We start from the raw sequence: 21,593 nt of genomic DNA, 5'->3' as shown, positions 1-21,593 counted from the left end.
AAGAAGCAGGACCTGACTGAGTGAGCAGAGCAGCCTCTAGCCCCTCCCTTCCTTGCACGGCCATACCCACAGTGTGGCCCCCAGAGGAATCCCCACAGAGGTACGGTGGGTATTTAACCCAGAGTAGAGAGGTAACCTGACCTATGTGGGTTTGTGTGGTGCTGTATTACGCCATCCCTTCTACACATCAGGGGAATGAGGCTCTCTCCGACTCCTGCTCTGGATCCAAGTCTGGCTGGTAGTCTGGTTCTACTACATCTAGCTGTGGTGGCTGGTGGGCTTGCCTTGCTCTCATCTGCCTCTGCCTCTGGGCTGGAGTCTGTCAGATGCAGGCTCCAAGGCACCCCTCGTCCTCCGGCGTTCTCCCAGCACGGGGACTTTGTCATCGGGGGTGTTTTCTCCATGCACTACAACATGCACACTGTGGATCACAGCTACACCAGCATGCCTGAGCCCCTGCAGTGCACAGGGAGGTCAGTGAACGCAAGAGAGAACAGGGGACAGGACTGTGGATGTGTGGGTAGACAGCTAAATTGTGTTTTAAAGACAGAGAAACAGTGTGTTTAAAGACAGATTAACAGTGTTTTTAAGACAGATAGTGTTTGAAAGAGACAAACAGTGTGTTTAAAGACAGATAAGCAGTGTTTTAAAGAGACAAACATTGTTTTAAAGACAGGTAAACAGTGTTTTAAAGACAGATAAACAGTCCGTTTAAAGACAGATTAACAGTGTGTTTAAAAACAGATAAGAAGTGTGTTTGTGTATGAGAGTGTAGTTAAAGCCTACTGTTACAATGGATCACATTTTCAAATGCAGGCTATCCTTCAATGTCCTCAATTACAGACAATAAAAGTGTAGGCATATGGGCGGTATGGAAAATAATACTAGATATTTGGCTGTTTGCATTTGTAACATTCTATAGGCTAGTTTATGATTCATCAGGAGGTGCTCACTAACCCATCTTCTATTTACAGTATGGATTCCCGTGAGTTGCGCTTCTCGCGCGCCCTGGTCTTCGCTGTTGAGGAGATTAACAACAGTTCATACCTTCTACCGGGTGTCACGCTTGGTTATCAAGTGCACGACTCCTGCTCCTCGGTCCCGATGGCCGTGAAAGTGGCCTTCCAGCTGGCTAACGGCATGGACCCCATGTTTGATACCGGAGAACAGTGCTCTGGTTCGGCTACAGTGACAGCTATTGTTGGCGAGTCTGCCTCGACGCCTACCATCAGCATGTTGCGCATCATCGGCCAATTCGGCATTCCTCAGGTAAACTCATATGGAAAGAAATCATTCAGCTTCTTTTAATTTACTGTATTCCTAGTGTATATTCTCCTCTCTTTCAGGAATGAGTTCAACTTTTAATTCCCTGTGTTCCAACTGTATTCTCCTCTCTTTCAGGAATATACATTTCTGTGTGAAATTATGTGGAGAAAGGCATTTGAACATAGACTGAGGAAAATGAGTCTGGAGAATGTCTGGAGGCATTTGAACATGATCTGAGGACTCTCTTTCATAGGCTACGTTGTTATGGGAGACCAGAGATTGGTGTCACACTTTTGTGTATCCTTTTCAACCTGGCCTAATGAAAAACAATGAATTGGCTTATTCTTATAATGTCTCCCTAACATCAAACTACATAGCTAAATTTAAAAAAGCAGGAAGTAGCCAATACATTAGAGTTGTTAGGCCGTTCTTAGGCTGTTCTTTCTAATGTTTTCGACTGTCTGTTTTTACCTAGGTGAGCCACTCTTCCACCTGTGCGTGTCTGAGTGATAAGAAACAGTATCCAACCTTCTTCAGAACCATCCCCAGTGACCAGTTCCAGGCTGCCGCTCTGGCCCACCTCATCAGGCACTTCGGCTGGACCTGGATTGGGGCGGTCCGTTCCGACTCTGACTACGGTAATAACGGGATGGCGGCTTTCCTACAGGCAGCACAAGAGGAAGGCATCTGTGTGGAGTATTCTGAAGCCTTCTCCCGTACCAACCCACTCAGCAGAGTGCAACGGGTGGCCGACGTGATCCGCAGGTGATCCATGATTACTTGTGAACTTCTCAGTCATACAAATGCAAGACTATATTTATAAAAAATACTATTGTTATTCATTTCTCTCTTTTCCCAAAGCTGATCTGTGAGACCAACATGATTTGCATATCTTAAGCTTGTCAAAAGTGTTGATTAATACTAATGTTCATGTTCACTTCACTGAGACATTCCAATGAATGACAAACATGACCAGCATATTAACAATATGATATAATCATGTTCCCCAGCTCCACAGCAAGGGTGGTGGTTGCATTCGTAGCCTCTGGGGACATGAGAATCCTGCTGGAGGAGATGGATCGCCTGCCCTCTCCGCCACGCCAGTGGATCGGGAGCGAGACCTGGGTCACTGACCCAGATATGCTGCGCTTCGGCCTGTGTGCTGGGGCCATCGGATTTGGCATCCAACGCTCTGTCATCCCCGGCCTCAGGGACTTCCTCCTGGACCTCTCCCCACAGAAGGTGTCCAATTCTCCCCTGCTCACTGAGTTCTGGGAGGGAGCCTTTGGCTGTAGACTGGGGATAGGTATCTATCTATCCATCCATCCATTCATCCATCCATCCATCCATTCATCTGTCTCTTTTTCTATATATATCTTTTTACATGTCTGTCTGTCTGTCTGTCTGTCTGTCTGTCTGTCTGTCTGTCTGTCTGTCTGTCTGTCTGTCTGTCTGTCTGTCTGTCTGTCTGTCTGTCTGTCTGTCTGTCTGTCTGTCTGTCTGTCTGTCTGTCTGTCTGTCTGTCTGTCTGTCTGTCTGTCTGTCTGTCTGTCTGTCTGTCTGTCTGTAGGGACCTCTACAGGTGTTGGGGTTGAGGAGAAGGTGTGTGATGGCAGTGAGGATATACAGCAGCTACAGGTTCCCTACACAGATACATCCCAGCTACGTGTCACTAACATGGTGTATAAAGCTGTTTACGCCATAGCACACGCCATCCACAGCATTGCTTGCGAAGAGAGAGAAAACTCCACTGTGAACTGTGACATAAACCTTCATGTGAAGCCAACACAGGTGAATGACAAGACGATTGTATAATGTCCTGATTGATATGTTTATTTAGACTACATGTATGAAGAACTAAGAGTTCTCATTATACATTATAAATTCTTCTGAAGTAACACGTGTGATAAATATGAGTTGAATTAATGTTCTGTTTCTCTCTCTCCATCTCTCTTCCCTTCTCTCCATTTCTGTCTTTCCATCTTTCTTCCCCTCTCTACATCTATCTCTCCATCTCTCTTCCCCCCACTCATCTCTCTCTTCCTTTATCTCCATCTCTCTTCACCTCTCTCCTTCTCTCTCGTCCCCTCTCTCTCTCTCTCCCTTCCCTTCCATCCCCCAGGTCCTGGAGAGATTGAGGAGGGTGAACTTCTCTCGTAATGGGTACCAGGTGTCTTTCGATGCCAACGGGGACCCAGTGGCCACCTATGAGCTGGTCAACTGGCAGAGACGGGAGAGTGGGAAGATGGAGTTTGTGACAGTGGGGCTCTATAATGCGTCCCTGCCTCCTGACCAGAGGCTTGACATCGAGAAGGAAATCACCTGGGTAAAGAACAGTACACAAATACCTGTGTCAGTGTGCAGTGAGAGCTGTCCCCCAGGCACTCGTAAGGCTGTACAGAAGGGAAAGCCTGTATGCTGTTATGACTGTATCCAATGTGCAGAGGGAGAGATCAGTAATAAAACAGGTAGGACAATAGGAATAGTTGGCTTAAAACGTGTAGTAATTTCTATCACGGTTTACTAAGAAGTGGTTTATTCATATTACCAGCACTACAAAGGTAGTGTCTGTCAATCACGATCCTATTCTTATTATCTCATGTAAGCTGCACATTAATTCAACATTCTTTATTGTAAACTGCCAAAGTGCAGCATTGTGGGACATGTATTTGTAAATAAATAAAACCTGAAACTATTATTATTAACATTTGATGTCTGTTGTTTTGTCCTGGTCAGATTCTTCAGACTGTCTGATCTGTCCCGAGGAGTACTGGCCCAACGCTGAGAGAGACCGCTGTATCCTTAAGCCTGTGGAGTTCCTGTCCTTCCACGAGGTCCTCGGAATCATCCTGACCGCCTGCTCTGTGGGCGGGTCTTGTCTGGCCATCGCCACGGCAACTGTCTTCTACCGCCACCGAACTTCAGCCATCGTCAGGGCAAACAACTCTGAGCTGAGCTTCCTGCTGCTCTTCTCCTTGGCTCTGTGTTTTCTGTGTTCTCTTACTTTCATTGGCCGGCCCTCTGAATGGTCCTGTATGCTGCGTCACACAGCGTTTGGGATCACCTTCGTCCTCTGCATCTCTTGTGTTCTGGGGAAAACAATAGTGGTGTTGATGGCCTTCAGGGCTACGCTTCCAGGCAGTAATGTCATGAAATGGTTTGGTCCTCCACAGCAGAGATTGACTGTAGTGTCCTTCACGTTTGTCCAGGCTTTGATATGCACTCTGTGGTTGGTCCTGTCCCCTCCCTTCCCCATTAAAAACCTCACTACCTACAAGGAAAAGATCATTCTAGAGTGTGATGTGGGTTCAGCTATTGGTTTCTGGGCTGTGTTGGGGTATATAGGACTCCTGTCTCTCTTATGCTTTGTGCTGGCTTTTCTGGCTAGGAAGCTGCCTGATAACTTCAATGAGGCCGAATTCATCACCTTCAGCATGCTCATATTCTGTGCAGTCTGGATCACCTTTATCCCAGCTTATGTCAGCTCTCCTGGGAAGTTCACTGTAGCTGTGGAGATCTTTGCCATCATCACCTCTAGCTTTGGGTTGTTCTTTCTATTATTTGTTCCTAAATGCTTTATTATTCTGTTCAGGCCGGAGAAGAACACTAAGAAACACCTTATGGTGAAGACATCCAATGATATACGTTATTAAGAAATGATTGAGGGGAAAAACATTGTAACGTTCAGTTATATGGTTTATTATACAGTTAGGTAGGACTAGTCTGACAGAGATGACCAACAATTTAGCAGCTAATCATTGGTAACATTGTAATTAGTAACATGACACAGGTTCACTTTAGATATTCCAATGTTATGAGACATTGTTCAAATCTACAGTTTTTAAATCTAATTTGACCTGCTAAATGATGTGATTAGCAGTAGCCTACAGAGTGGAACCACTTCCATGTTGTTTGGAGAAAAGCTTTAATCCTATGAATTGATATAACATTGACGTGTGTCATGACGTTGGCCTGTGGGTAAGGTTTATGACCCCCCCATAAATACCTTTCCCCCTTCCCCTCTCTTACTGACCCTACTGAAGGACTGCTGTCCTGTTAAATATAGAGAGTCTGGGAACATCAAACAAATGTGGAAAGGTACCACATATTTTGTTAATAAAACCAGTTGGAAATATGCTTGGGAACGTAATGAGTATGTATGTCAGTTCGGTTGTCATCTGAGACATTATGACTGACGACAGGACGACATAAACTGTATCTGAGAAAGTATACACCCTCTAGTTATCAGAGTCACATGGAATTGTTATGCAATTGAAATGTTTGATATTGAAAATGTTTGTTAGGAGATGAAATGTAATTTTAGCTTCCGAATGAGAGATTTGGGTTTTCATAAGGAAACTGCCCTGCTCGATCAGTGGCCCAACCCTGTGAAGAGACCAAGGGGTTATAAACGATGAAACACCTCCATCCCCCTCCCAACTATATAATCCTTTGACGAAAAGATAACCAGGTAGTTCCAGTACGAGAGGCCTGCAGCCTCTACGTTAGAAGGACACACATGTCAACTAAGCCAACCTCGGCGTGAGCTATGGTATGAACTGGTATGAACTTTGAGCTTATTCACTACAGAAGTGCTACTTCCTAGCCGTTGAGTTAGCAGAGGCCGCTGTAACGTGGGCTAGGAAAGTACGGACGACGGATCCAGTCTAACAGACGGACGAAGATACCACCACGTATCCAATTGACCACCAGAGACATTCTTCCGAGTAACAGGAAGATCTGTTGGCCAACCCGGCCAGCATCTACGACCAATCTACCGAAGCGCAGCTCAGAGTAAATATTTATTGCATTTTCCTTTTCCAAATGGGCGGTAATTTAGAATGCATAAGATAATGTATTTACGATAGCATAGCTGCTGTTTCTCTGTTCCTAAATCTTCCCGCTCTTTCATTCAAGCCCAACCCCCTTTCCTTTGTGTAACCAGCCGTCATATCTGTTCCGTCTACTGGGACGTTTTCTGTATGACGACATTGTATTCTGTAAGATTTGTAATTCTGTGTGATTAGTTAGGTATTTAGTAAATAAATAATTAAACCCAATTTTGTATTGCTGATTCAACTTGTTAGCCAGGATTCGTGAAGATAGCCAAGAACTTACAACTTTCATTATGAGACTGAAAATAAGACAAGGGTTAATATTGACTGCTATCGAGGTAAAATATTACTAAGTATTTTAAGAGTTTATTCGGAAGATAACAGCTCTATAAACGTTCTTCCGTGGTGCCCCGACTTTCTAGTTAATTAAATTTACATGATTAGCTTAATCAAGTAATATTAATTACAGAGAAATAATTTTATAAGTTAGCATGTCATATCACTTAATCCGGCATAGCCAAAGACACGACACGTGCATGTGTTCAATTGATATTGTAATTCATCATATTATGTATTATAATAATATAATAAACATTTTCATACACAGTTGAAGTCGGAAGTTTACATACACTTAGGGTAGAGTCAATAAAACTCGTTTTTCAACAACTCCACACATTTTTTTTAAAACAAATTATAATTTTGGCAAGTCTGTTAGGACATCTACTTTGTGCATGACACAAGTCTTTTTTCCAAAAATTGTTTACAGTTGTTTCACTTATAATTCACTGTTTCATACTTCCAGTGGTTGAGAAGTTTACATTCTCTAAGTTGACTGTGCCTTTAAATAGCTTGGAAATTTCCAGAAAAATATGTCATGGCTTTAGAAGCTTCTGATAGGCTAATTGACATAATTTGAGTCAATTGGAGGTGTACCTGTGGATTTATTTCAAGGCCTACCTTCAAACTAAGTGCCTCTCTGCTTGACATCATGGTAAAATCAAAAGAAACAGCCAAGACCTCAGAAAATAATTTGTAGACCTCCACAGTCTGGTTCATCCTTGGGAGAGTAATAAGCCTGTGTGTAGCTGGTGTAGAGGAGTCCGGCGCAATAACAAACCATATTACATACAAACAATCACTCACAAACAAACATGGGGGAACAGAGGGTTAAATAATGAACACGTAATTTTGGGGATGAAACCAAGTGTGTAAGACAAGGACAAAACAAATGGAAAATGAAAAGTGGATCGGCAATGACTAGAACAAGGAGAGGGACTGACTAAGGCAGAAGTCCTGACAGTACCCCCCCTTGACGCGCGGCTCCAGCAGAGTGCCGACACCGACCCCGGGGATGACCCGGAGGACGAGGCGCAGGGCGATCTGGATGGAGACGGTGGAACTCCCGCAGCAACGAAGGGTACAAGACGTTCTCCACCGGCACCCAGCATCTTTCCTCCGGACTGTACCTCACCCACTCCATGAGGTACTGAAGGCCCCTCACCCAACGCCTCGAGTCCAGGATGGCTCGAACAACATATGCCGGGGCCCCCTCGATGTCCAGAGGGGGCGGAGGAACATCCTGCACCTCACACTCCTGGAGTGGACCAGCCACCAGGGGACACATGAAACGAGGGAATAATGCAGTAATCTGGGGGAAGATGTAACCTGTAGCATACCTCGTTCCGTCTCCTCAGGACTTTGAATGTCCCCACAAACCGCGGGCCCAGCTTCCGGCAGGGCAGGCGGTGGGGCAGGTTTCGGGTCGAGAGCCAGACACTGTCCCCCTGTGCTAACACCGGGGCCTCACCGCGGTGGCGGTCGGCGCTCACCTTCTGCCGCCTCACGGCCCGTTATAGGTGCACATGAGCGGCATCCCAGGTCTCCTCCGAGCGCTTAAACCATTCATCCACGGCAGGAGCCTTGATCTGGCTGTGATGCCAAGGTGCCAGAACCGGCTGATACCCCAGTACGCACTGGAAGGAGTAGAGGTTAATGGAGGAGTGGCGGAGTGAGTTTTGGGCCATCTCTGCCCAGGGGATGAACACCGCCCACTCACCCGGCCGGTCCTGGCAATATGACTGCAGAAACCTACCCACATCCTGGTTTACTCTCTCCACCTGCCCGTTACTCTCGGGGTGAAAAATTGAGGTGAGGCTGACCGAGACCCCCAGACGTTCCATGAACGCCCTCCATATCCTGGACGTGAACTGGAGACCCCAATCTGAGACTTTGTTCTCAGGCATCCCGTAGTGTAGGAAGACATGAGTGAACAGGGCCTCCTAAGTCTGTAGGGCCGTAGGGAGACCGGGCAAAGGGAGGAGATGGCAGGACTTAGAAAACCGATCCACATCGACCAGGATCGTGGTGTTGCCCTGTGAGGGAGGAAGATCCGTCAGGAAGTCCACCGAAAGGTGCGACCACGGCCGTTGTGGAACGGGTAGGGTTTGTAACTTCCCTCTGGGCTGGTGCCTGGGAGCCTTGCACTGGGCGCACACAGAGCAGGAGGAAACAGAAACCCTCACGTCCTTGGCCAAGGTGGACCACCAGTACTTCCCACTAAGACAGCGTACCGTCCGACCGATGCCAGGATGACCAGAGGAGGGTGACGTGTGGGCCCAATAGATCAACCGGTCGCAGACAGCAGATGGAACGTACAGACGCCCAGCTGGACACTGGAGAGGAGTGGGCTCTGTACGTAACGCCCGCTCGATATCCGTGTCCAGCTCCCACACTACCGGCGCCACTAGGCAAGAGGCCGGGAGTATGGGAGTGTGATCCATTGACCGCTCCTCTGTGTCATACACCGGGGACAGTGCTTTTGCCTTAGCGTTCTGGGAACCTGGTCGGTAGGACAAGGTGAACACAAAATGAGTAAAAAACATGGCCCACCTTGCCTGGCGAGGGTTCAGTCTCCTCGCCACCAGGATGTACTCCATATTGCGGTGGTCAGTCCAGATGAGAAAAGGGTGTCTCGCCCCCTCAAGCCAATGTCTCCACGCCTTCAGAGCCTTGACGACAGCCAAAAGCTCCCGGTCCCCAACATCATAGTTTCGCTCGCCGGGCTGAACTTCTTCGAAAAGAAGGCACAGGGGCGGAGCGTCGGTGTGACAGCTTCGGTGAGAGAGCATGGCTCCTATCCCAGCCTCGGACGCGTCCACCTCCACTATGAACGCCAAAGAGGGATCTGGATGAGCCAGCACGGGAGCCGAGGTAAACAGAGCCCTCAGGTGACATTTACATTTTAGTCATTTAGCAGACACTCTTATCCAGAGCGACTTACATTAGAAATGCATACATTTCAATTCATTTCATACATTTTTTTTTTTATCTCGTACTGGCCCCCCGTGGGAATCGAACCCACAACCCTGGCGTTGCAAACACCATGCTCTACCAACTGAGCCACAGGGTGACCAAAAGCCCTGTCCGCCACAGCCAACCACTGCAATCGCACAGGTCCCCCTTCAGCAGTGAGGTAATGGGAGCTGCTACCTGACCAAAGCCCCGGATTAACCTCCGGGGCTTGGCAAACACTAGGAACCGCTCTACTTCCTTTACCGTGCTGGGAGTCGGCCAATTACGCACGGCTGAAACGCGGTCACTCTCCTTCTCCACCCCTGAAGTGGAAATGCGGTACCCTATGAAGGCGACGGACTGTTGGAAGAACAGACATTTCTCAGCCTTCACGTACAGGTCTTGCTTCAACAGTCGACCAAGCACCCTGCGCACCAGCGACACATGCTCGGCGCGTGTAGCGGAGTATATCAGAATGTCGTCGATATACACCACTACACCCTGCCGTGTAGGTCCCGGAAATTGTCGTCCACAAAGACCTGGATGACTGATGGAGCATTCATCAATTCGTAAGACATGACGAGGTACTCATAGTGCCCTGAGGTGGTACTAAATGCCGTCTTCCACTCGTCCCCCTCCCGTATGCACTCCTGAGATCCAATTTTGTGAAGAAGCGCGCCCCGTGCATTGACTCGATCGCACTGGCGATGAGAGGCAGCAGGTAGCTGTACCTCACCGTGATCGGATTGATACCCCGATAGTCAATACACGGGTGCAGACCTCCATCCTTCTTCTTCACAGAACATAAACTTGAGGAGGCAGGTGAAGTGGAGGGCTGAATGTATCCCTGCCGCAGGGATTCGGAGACATATGTTTCCATAGCCACCGTCACCTCCTGTGACAGAGGATACACGTGACTCCTGGGAAGTGCTGCGTCTACCAGGAGATTTATCGCACAATCCCCCCGTCGACAGGGTGGTAATTGAGTCGCCTTCGAGAGCCGAATCGGCATATTCTGAGGGGATGCGCAAGGTGGAGACCTGGTATGGACTTTCCACCGTAGTCGCACCGATGGAAACCCCTACACACCACCCTGAGCACTTTCGTGACCACCCCTTGATAGTCTTCTGTTGCCACGAAATAGTGGGGTCATGACAGGCCAACAAGGGTAGGCCCAGCACCACGGGAAATGCAGGAGAATTAATAAGGAAGGGACTGATTCTCTCCTTGTGACCCTCCTGCGTAACCATGTCTAGTGGAGCGGTGGCCTCCCTAATCAGCCCTGATCCTAATGGTCGACTATCTAGGGCGTGCACAGGGAAGGGCATAACCACAGGAACAAGGGGGATCCCTAAACTATGGGCAAATGAAGGGTCAATAAAATTCCCAGATGCGCCTGAATCTACGAGCGCCTTATGCTGGGAATGCAGGGAAAACTCAGGAAATGTAATAAACACATACATGTGAGCAACAGGGGGCTCTGGGTGAGCGTGGTTCCATCTCACCTGGGGTGACACGATAGTGCCCTGCCTGCTTCCTCGACTCTCTGAGGAACCCCCCCAGCACCGACCAGCAGTGTGCCCTCTGCGGCCACAGATGGTGTAGGGAATGGCCCCTCCTCCGGTCGCACTAAGCGCAGCATCTCCCAGCTCCATGGGCATCGGAGCGGAGCTGCTTGGAGATGGAACTGACAGGCCCCAATCCGGACGTCCGCGGGTAGCAAGGAGGTTGTCCAGCCGGATGGACAGGTCCACTAGCTGGTCCAACGTGAGGGTGGTGTCTAGGCAGGCCAGATCCCGACGGACGTCCTCGCTCAGACTGCACTGGTAGTGATCGATCAGGGCCCTGTCGTTCCATCCCGCGCTGGCGGCCAGGGTCCGGAAGTCCAAAGTGAAATCCTGTGCGCTCCTCGTCCCCTGACTCAGGTGGAACAAACGTTCACCTGCCGCTCGACCCTCAGGCGAGTGCTTGAAAGCTGCCCGAAAGCGGTGGGTGAACTCTGCATAATGGTCCAATGGCGCCGCATCTCCTTCACTCCATACGGCGTTGGCCCACTCCAGGGCTTTGCCTGAGAGGTAGGAGACGAGGGTGGACACGCTCTCACGTCCCGAAGGAGCCGGGTGGACGGTCGCAGGTAGTGTTCCAACTGGAGTAGGAACCCCTGGCATCCGGCAGCCGTCCCATCATACTCCCTCGGGAGCGCGAGCCGAATCCCACTGGGACCGGGTGAAGGAGGGGGGTCTGCTGTAGTGGGGCTGGTGGGGGCGCTTGAAGACCTCCTCCTCTCTCCTAACGATCTATCGTCTGCAACACTCGATCCATGGCGGTGCCCAGACGTTGCAAAAGGGTCGAGTGCTGCTGGACGCACTCCTCTACTGCCACAGAGAGGGTGTCTGCTCCTGCTGACTCCATTCAAGGAGAGTGATTCTTTAATGAGCCTGTGTGTAGCTGGTGTAGAGGAGTCAGGCGCAGGACAGCAGATATGAGTAATAAATGTAATTAAATCAAAGAATCAATAATACAATGCAATAATCTAGGGCACAATAACGGACCGTATTAAATACAAACAATCACTCACAAACAAACATGGGGGAACAGAGGGTTAAATAATGGACAAGTAAATGGGGGAATGAAACCAGGTGTGTAAGACAAGGACAAAACAAATGGAAAATAAAAAGTGGATCGGCGATGGCTAGAAGGCCGGTGACGTTGACCACCGAACGCCGCCCGAACAAGGAGAGGGACCGACTTCGGAAGTAGTAGTGACAGGGAGCAATTTCCAAACGCCTGAAGCAACCACGTTCATCTGTACAAACAATAAAACGCAAGTAAAAACACCATGGGACCACGCAGGCGTCATACAGCTCAGGAAGAAGACGCGTTCTGTCTCCTTGAGATTAACGTACTTTGGTGTGAAAAGTGCAAATCAATCCCAGAACAACAGCAAAGGACCTTGTGAAGATGCTGGAGGAAACAGGTACGAAAGTATCTTTTTCCACAGTAAAACGAGTCCTATATCGACATAACCTGAAAGGCCGCTCAGCAAGGAAGAAGCCACTGCTCCAAAACCACCATAGAAATGCCAGACTACGGTTTGCAACTGCACATGGGGACAAAGATCGTGACCATCTTTATGTTTGGAGGAAAAAGGAGGAGGCTTGCAAATCGAAGAACACCATCCCAACCGTGAAGCATGGGGTGGCAGAATCATGTTGTTGGGTTGCTTTGCTGCAGGAGGGACTGGTGCACTTCACAAAATAGATGGCATCATGAAGATGGAATATTATGTGGATATATTGAAGCAACATCTCAAGACATCAGTCAGGATGTTAAAGCTTGGTTGCAAATGGGTATTCCAAATGGACAGTGACCCCAAGCATACTTCCAAAGTTGTGGCAAAATGGCCTAAGGACAACAAAGTCAAGGTATTGGAGTGGCCATCACAAAGCCCTGACATCAATGCAATAGAACATTTGTAGGCAGAACTGAAAAAGTGTGTGCGAGCTAGGAGGCCGACAAACCTGATTCAGTAACACCAGCTCTGTCAGGAGGAATGGGCCAAAATTCACCCAACTTATTGTGGGAAGCTTGTGGAAGGCTACCCAAAACGTTCAACCCAAGTTAAACAATTTGAAGGTAATGCTACCAAATATTAATTGAGTGCATGTAAACTTCTGACCCACTGGGAATGTGATGAAAGAAATGAAAGCTGAAATAAGTCATTTTCTCTAGAACATTCTTAAAATAAAGTGGTGATCCTTAGTGACCTAAAACAGGGAATCTTTATTTGGATTAACACCTGTTGAGGACAGACGTTCTGCTAGCGGAACCCCCTAGCCAACATCCAATGGAACAGCACGGCGCAAAATACAAAACCTAAAAAATCTAATAATTTCAATTTCTCAAACATACGACTATTTTACACCATTTTAAAGATACACATTTCCTTAATCCAACCACATTGTCTGATTTCAAAAAGGCTTTACAGCGAAAGCAAAACATTAGATTGTGTTAGGAGAGTACATAAACAAAAGTAACAACACAGCCATTTTCCAAGCAAGGATATATTTCACAAAAACCCAAAACACAGCTAAATGAGGCACTAACCTTTGACGATCTTCATCAGATGACACTCCTAGGACATCATGTTACACAATACATGTATGTTTTGTTTGATAAAGTTCATATTTATATCCAAAAACAGCATTTTACATTGGCACATGATGTTCAGAAAATGTATTCCCACCATAAACCTCCGGTGAATTTACAAAAATACTCATCATAAACGTTGACAAAATATATAACAATTATTTTAAGAATTATAGGTACAGTAATCCTTTATGCAACCGCTGTGTCAGATTTTAAAATATCTTTACGGAGAAAGCACATTTTTTCAATATTCTGAGTACATAGCTCGCCATCACTGCAAGCTATACAGACACCCGCCAAGTTCGGTGTCACCTAAACTCAGAATTAGTATTATAAATATTCTCTTACTTTTGCTGATCTTCGTCAGAATGCAATCCCAGGACTGCCACTTCCACAAGAAATGTTGTTTTTGTTCGAAATAATCCATATTTATGTCCAAATACCTCTGTTTTGTTCGTGCGTACAGAGCACTATCCAAAGGCATAACGCGCGAGCGCAGTACCAGAGACGAAAAGTCAAAATGTTCCATTACGTTCTTAGAAGCATGTCAAATGCTGTTTAAAATCAATCTTTATGGTATTTTTAATGTAAAAATGTGCTAATATTCCAACCGGACAATATTAATTGAAGAAGAAAAAGAAGGAACGGCACGATCGCGGGATTGCGCATTGTCCCCAGGCAGTCCACTCAGTGACTGAGCTCCTATACTCTGCCCAGTGACAGGAGAATGCTGAAATAACTTTCTGAAGGCTTTTGACAGCCAATGGAAGCCTTAGGAAGTGCAACGTGACCCCACAGACACTTTAGTTTCGATAGAGATTCAAAAGAAGAACTACAATTCTCAGACTTTCCACTTCCTGGTTGGATTGTTCTCAGGTTTTTGCCTGCCATATGAGTTCTGTTATACTCACAGACACCATTCAAACAGTTTTAGAAACATCAGAGTGTTTTCTATCCAAATATACTAATTATATGCATATTCTAGTTTCTGGGCAAGAGTAGTAACCAGTTTAATTTGGGTACGTTTTTCATCCGGCCGTGAAAATACGGCCCCCTATCCAAAACAGGTTTTAAATGTCAGGAATTTTGAAAAACTGAGTTTAAATGTATTTGGCTAAGGTGAATGTAAACTTCATACTTCACCTGTAAGTGAGGCAACGTGCACAGAGGACTATACTGTAGGGTAAATATAAGAGAGGAAGCATACCAAGAGGACTAGACTTTAGAATAAATTCTGGTACTGCCAGCATGCCGAGAGGACTAGACTGTTGGGGAAATACTGAATAGAGCCAGCTTGCAAAGAGGACTAGATTGTAGGTTAAATAGACTGTCGCAGAATTACTGTGAAGAGACAGCGTGCCTGGAGGACTAGACTATAGAGGAAATATAAGTGAGGCAAAGTGCCAAATGAACTAGACAGTGGGTTAAATACTGTGCAGAGCCAGCGTGCCAAGAGGCCTAGACTGTTGGGTAAATACTGTGTAGAGCCAGCGTACCAAGAGGACTAGACTGTAGAGGAAATATAAGTGAGGCAAAGTGCCAAATGAACTAGACAGTGGGGTAAATACTGTCAGAGCCAGCGTGCCAAGAGGACTAGACAGTAAGGGAAATATTAGAGAGGCTAATGGTTATTGTGTGTCTAATGTATGTTTATGTCTATCTAAACCATTACAGTCTACGTAGTTCTGATTCTGGTGCATAAACTCTCTATAGCTGAAAGAAGAAGGACCTGACTGGGTGAGCAGAGCAGCCTCTAACCCCTCCCTTCCTGGCATGGCCATACCCACAGTGTGGCCCCCAGAGGAATCCCCACAGAGGTACGGTGGGTATTTAACCCAGAGTAGAGAGGTAACCTAACCTATGTGGGTCTGTCTGGCGCTGTGCTACCCCATACCTTCTACACATCAGGGGAATGAGGCTCTCTCTGGCTCCTGCTCTGGATCCAAGTCTGGCTGGTTGTCTGGTTCTACTACATCTAGCTGTGATGGCTGGTGGGCTTGCCTTGCTCACATCTGCCTCTATCTCTACCTCTGCTTCTGGGCTGGAGTCTGTCAGATGCAGGCTCCAAGGCACCCCTCGTCCTCCGGTGTTCTCCCAGGACGGGAACTTTGTCATCGGGGGTGTCTTCTCCATCCATTACTACATGCACACTATGGATCACAGCTACACCAGCATGCCTGAGCCCCTGCAGTGCACAGGGAGGTCAGTGAGCGCAAGAGGGAGCAGGGGACAGGACTGTGGCTGTGTGGGTAGACAGATAAATTGTGTTTTAAAGACAGAGAAACAATGTGTTTAAAGACCGATAAACAGTAAGTTTAAAGACAGAGAGACAGTGTGTTAATGACAGAGAAACAATGTGTTTAAAGAAAGATAAACAATGTGTTTAAAGAAGATAATCAGTGTTTTAAAGACAGATAAACAGTGTTTTAAAGACAGATAAACAGTGTTTTAAAGACAGTTAAACAATGTTTTAAAGACAGATAAACAGTGCTTTTAAAGACAGATTAACAGTGTGTTTGTAGACATAAAAAGTGTGTTTGTGTCTTAGATAATAGGGAAAGACTACTGTTACAAAGGATCACATTTTCAATTGTAGGCTATCCTACAATGTCCTCAATTACAGACAACAAAAGTGTAGGCATATAGACGGTGTGGAAAATAATACTAGATATTAGGCTGTTTGCCATGGTAACATTCTATAAGCTAGTTTATGATTCGTCAGGAGGTGCTCACTAACCCATCTTCTATTTACAGTATGGATTCCCGTGAGTTGCGTTTCTCGCGCGCCATGATCTTCGCAGTTGAGGAGATAAACAACAGTTCATACCTGCTACCGGGTGTCACACTTGGTTATCAAGTGCACGACTCCTGCAACTCGGTCCCTATGGCCGTGAAAGTGGCCTTCCAGCTGGCTAATGGCCTGGACCCCATGTTTGATACCGGAGAACAGTGCTCGGGGTCGGCTACAGTGACAGCTATCATTGGCGAGTCTGCCTCCACGCCTACCATCAGCATGTTGCGCATCATCGGCCCTTTAGGCATTCCTCAGGTAAACTCCTGTGGAAAGAAATCATTCAGCTTCTTTTAATTCCCTGTATTCCAACTGTATTCTCCTCTATTTCAGGAATATACATTTCTGTGTGAAATTATGTGTAGAGAGGTATTTGAACATAGACTGAGGAATATGAGTCTGGAGAACGTCTGGGGGCATTAAAACATGATATGAGGACTATCTTTCATAGGCTAGGTTGTTATGGGAGACCAGAGATTGGTGTCACACTTTTGTGTATCCTATTCATTCTGGCCTAATGAAAAACAATGAATTGGCTTATTATTATTCATGTCTCCCTAACATCAAACTACATAGCTAAATAAAACAAGCAGGAAGTAGCCAATACATTAGAGTTGTTAGGCCGACATGATGTTCTTTTTAATGTGTTCGACTGTCTGTTTTTACCCAGGTGAGCCACTCTTCCACCTGTGCTTGTCTGAGTGATAAGAAACAGTATCCAACCTTCTTCAGAACCATCCCCAGTGACCAGTTCCAGGCTGCCGCTCTGGCCCACCTCATCAGGCACTTCGGCTGGACCTGGATTGGGGCGGTCCGTTCCGACTCTGACTACGGTAATAACGGTATGGCGGCTTTCCTACAGGCAGCACAAGAGGAAGGCATCTGTGTGGAATATTCTGAAGCCTTCTCCCTTACCAACCCACTCAGCAGAGTGCAACGGGTGGCCGACGTGATCCGCAGGTGATCCATGATTACTTGTGAACTTTTCATTCACACAAATGCAAGACTATATTAAAACAAAACTATTGTTGTTAATTTCTCTCTTTTCCCAAAGCTGATCTGTGAGACCAACATGATTTGCATATCTTAAGCTTGTCAAAGTGTTGATTAATACTAATGTTCATGTTCACTTCACTGAGACATTCCATTGAATGACAACCATGACCAGCATATTAAACATATGATATAATCATGTTCCGCAGCTCCACAGCCTGGGTGGTGGTTGCATTCGTATCCTCTTGGGACATGAGAATCCTCCTGAGGGAGATGGACCGCCTGCCCTCTCCGCCCCGCCAGTGGATCGGGAGCGAGTCCTGGGTCACTGAGCCAGATATGCTGCGCTTCGGCCTGTGTGCCGGGGCCATCGGATTTGGCATCAAACGCTCTGTCATCCCCGGCCTAAGGGACTTCCTCCTGGACCTCTCCCCACAGAAGGTGTCCAACTCTCCCATGCTCACTGAGTTCTGGGAGGGAGCCTTTGGCTGTAGGCTGGGGAAAGGTATCTATCTATCTATCTATCTATCTATCCATCCATTCATCATCCGTAAGTCTGTCTGTCTGTCTGTCTATCTGTCTATCTGTCTATCTGTCTGTAGGGACCTCCTCAACAGGTGTTGGTGTTGAGGAGAAGGTGTGTGATGGCAGTGAGGATATACAGCAGCTACAGGTTCCCTACACAGATACATCTCAGCTACGTGTCACTAACATGGTGTATAAAGCTGTTTATGCCATAGCACACGCCATCCACAGCATTGTTTGTGAAGAGAGAGAAAACTCCACTGTGAACTGTGACAAAAACCTTCATGTGAAGCAAACACAGGTGAATGACAAGTCTATAGTATAATTTCCTGATAAATATGTTTATTTAGACGACATGTATGAAGGCCTAAGAGTTCTCGTTACACTTTACAACTTCTTCTAAAGTAACACATTTGATAAATATGAGTTGAATTAATGTTCTGTTTCTCTCTCTCCCTCTCTCCATCTCTCTTCCCTTCTCTCCATTTCTCTTTCCATCTTTCTTCCCTTCTCTCCATCTCTCATCTCTCTCTTCCCCTCTCTCCATTAATCTCTCCATCTCTCATCCCCTCACTTCTCTCTCTCCATCTCTCATCCCCTCACTCATCTCTCTCTTCCCTTATCTCCATCTCTCTTCACCTCTCTCCTTCTCTCTCGTCCCCTCTCTCTCTCCCTTGCCCTTCCAACCCCCAGGTCCTGGAGAGATTGAGGAGGGTGAACTTCTCTCGTAATGGGTACCAGGTGTCTTTCGATGCCAACGGGGACCCAGTGGCCACCTATGAGCTGGTCAACTGGCAGAGACGGGAGAGTGGGAAGATGAAGTTTGTGACAGTGGGGCGCTATGATGCGTCCCTGGCTCCTGACCAGAGGCTTGACATCGAGAAGGAAATCACCTGGGTAAAGAACAGTACACAAGTACCTGTGTCAGTTTGCAGTGAGAGCTGTCCCCCAGGCACTCGTAAGGCTATACGGAAAGGAAAGCCTGTATGCTGTTATGACTGTATCCAATGTGGAGAGGGAGAGATCAGTAATAACACAGGTAGGACAATAGGAATAGTTGGCATAAAATGTGTAGTTATTTCTATCACGGTTTACTAAATAGTGGTTTTTTCATACTAACAACACTACAAAGGTAGTGTCTGTAAATCATATTCCTGTTCTTATTATCTCATGTAAGCTGCACATTAATTCAACATTCTTTATAGTAAACTGACAAACTGCAGCATTGTGGGACATGAATTTGTAAATAAATAAAACCTGAATCTATTATTATTACCATTTAATGTCTGTTGTTTTGTCCTGGTCAGATTCATCAGACTGTCTGATCTGTCCCGAGGAGTACTGGCCCAACGCTGAGAGAGACCGCTGTATCCTTAAGCCTGTGGAGTTCCTGTCCTTCCACGAGGTCCTCGGAATCATCCTGACCGCCTGCTCTGTGGGCGGGGCTTGTCTGGCCATCGCTACGGCAACCATCTTCTACCGCCACCGGACTTCAGCAATCGTCAGGGCCAACAACTCTGAGCTGAGCTTCCTGCTTCTCTTCTCCTTGACTCTGTGTTTTCTGTGTTCTCTTACCTTCATTGGCCGGCCCTCTGAATGGTCCTGTATGCTGCGTCACACAGCGTTTGGGATCACCTTCGTCCTCTGCATCTCTTGTGTTCTGGGGAAAACAATAGTGGTGTTGATGGCCTTCAGGGCTACGCTTCCAGGCAGTAATGTCATGAAATGGTTTGGCCCTCCACAGCAGAGATTGACTGTAGTGTCCTTCACGTTTGTCCAGGCTTTGATATGCACTCTGTGGTTGGTCCTGTCCCCTCCATTCCCCATTAAAAACCTCACTACCTACAAGGAAAAGATCATTCTTGAGTGTGATGTGGGTTCAGCTATTGGCTTCTGGGCTGTGTTGGGCTATATTGGACTCCTGGCTCTCTTGTGCTTTGTGCTGGCTTTTCTGGCTCGAAAGCTGCCTGATAACTTCAATGAGGCCAAATTCATCACCTTCAGCATGCTCATATTCTGTGCAGTCTGGATCACCTTTATCCCAGCTTATGTCAGCTCTCCTGGGAAGTTCACTGTAGCTGTGGAGATCTTTGCCATCATCACCTCTAGCTTTTGGTTGTTCTTTCTATTATTTGTTCCTAAATGCTTTATTATTCTGTTCAGGCCGGAGAAGAACACCAAGAAACACCTTATGGAGAAGACATCCAATGATATACGTTATTAAGAAATGATTGAGGGGAAAAAACATTGTAACGTTCAGTTATATGGTGTATTATACAGTTAGGTAGGACTACTCTGAAAGAGTTGACCACCAATTTAGCATCTAATCATTGGTAACATTGTAACTAGTAACTTCACACAGGTTCACTTTAGATATTCCAATGTTAAGAGAGATTGTTCAAGTCTAGAGTGTTTAAATCTAATTTGACCTGCTAAATGATGTGATTAGCAGTAGCCTACAGAGTGGAACCACTTCTATGTTGTTTGGAGAAAAGCTTTATTCCTATATGAATTTATATAACATTGATGTGCATGTGTTCAGTTGATATTGTAATTCATCATATTATGTATTATAATAACGTAATAAACATTTTCATACACAGTTGAAGTCGGAAGTTTACATACAATTAGGTTGGAGTGATTAATTAAGTTTCACATTGGAATAAATACGTGGAACTCAATATCCACTGCACCTTGGTCCCGTTCTTAATACAACCCTGACAAGTACGCAAGTATAAACACCATGGGACCACGCAGGCATCATACCGCTCAGGAAGAAGATGCGTTCTGTCTCCTAGAGATTAACGTACTTTGGTTCGAAAAGTGCAAATCAATCCCAGTACAACAGCAAAGGACCTTGTGAAGATGCTGGAGGAAACAGGTACGAAAGTATTTATATCCACATTAAAACGAGTCCTATATCGACATAACCTGAAAGGCCGCTCAGCAAGGAAGAAGCTACTGCTCCAAAACCGCCATAAAAATGGCAGACTATGGTTTGCAACTGCACATGGGGACAAAGTGACCATCGTTATGTTTGGAGGAAAAAGAGGCTTGCAAGTGAAAAGAACACCATCCCAACCGTGAAGCAAGGGGGTGGCAGCATCATGTTGTGGAGTTGCTTTCTGCAGGAGGGACTGGTGCACTTCACAAAATAGATGGCATCATGAGGAGAGAAAACAATGTTGATATATTGAAGCAACATCTCAAGACATCAGTCAGGAAGTTAAAGCTTGGTTGCAAATGGGTCTTCCAAATGGACAGTGACCCCAGGCATACTTCCAAAGTTGTGACAAAAATGGCCTAAGGACAACAAAGTCAAAGTATTGGAGTGGCCATCACAAAGCCCTGACCTCAATGCAATAGAAAATTTGTAGACAGAACTGAAAAAGTGTGAACGAGCGAGGAGGCCGACAAACCTCACTCAGTTACACCAGCTCTGTCAGGAGGAATGGGCCAAAATTCACCCAACTTATTGTGGGAAGCTTGTGGAAGGCTACTGTTACGTGAATTAAGTTATCAATGTTCTTAACCTGTTATGGCTAGGGGGCAGTATTTTCACGGCTGGATAAAAAACATACCCGATTTAATCTGGTTACCACTCCTACCCAGTAACTAGAATATGCATATACTTATTACATATGGATAGAAAACACTCCAAAGTTTCTAAAACTGTTTGAATGGTGTCTGTGAGTATAACAGAACTCATTTGGCAGGCAAAAACCTGACAAGGTTTCAGGCAG

General features: G+C 46.3%; 2 protein-coding genes across 2 annotated transcripts; both read left to right on the top strand.

Annotated features, from left to right (window-relative positions):
• Positions 1-195: 195 nt before the first annotated feature.
• On the top strand, positions 196-6,234 carry LOC106613259 (extracellular calcium-sensing receptor). Its single transcript, XM_082955550.1, has 7 exons — positions 196-473; positions 975-1,269; positions 1,742-2,031; positions 2,277-2,572; positions 2,837-3,057; positions 3,389-3,734; positions 4,003-6,234. Exons 1-7 carry the CDS (start codon positions 196-198, stop codon positions 4,917-4,919), a joined length of 2,643 nt encoding a protein of 880 aa, XP_082811676.1. The 3' UTR covers positions 4,920-6,234.
• Positions 6,235-16,296: 10,062 nt separating this feature from the next.
• On the top strand, positions 16,297-20,339 carry LOC106613269 (extracellular calcium-sensing receptor). Its single transcript, XM_082955588.1, has 6 exons — positions 16,297-16,590; positions 17,003-17,292; positions 17,535-17,830; positions 17,943-18,112; positions 18,544-18,889; positions 19,158-20,339. The coding sequence occupies exons 1-6, from the start codon at positions 16,297-16,299 to the stop codon at positions 20,072-20,074; spliced, it is 2,313 nt and encodes a 770-aa protein (XP_082811714.1). The 3' UTR covers positions 20,075-20,339.
• Positions 20,340-21,593: the final 1,254 nt, after the last annotated feature.

The sequence above is a fragment of the Salmo salar genome, chromosome 09 (assembly GCF_965601325.2).
Source record: "Salmo salar chromosome 09, fSalSal1, whole genome shotgun sequence".
NCBI lineage: Eukaryota > Metazoa > Chordata > Actinopteri > Salmoniformes > Salmonidae > Salmo > Salmo salar.
The sequence above is the reverse complement of the archived record's forward strand: the minus strand, read 5'-3'. Positions and strand labels throughout refer to the sequence as shown.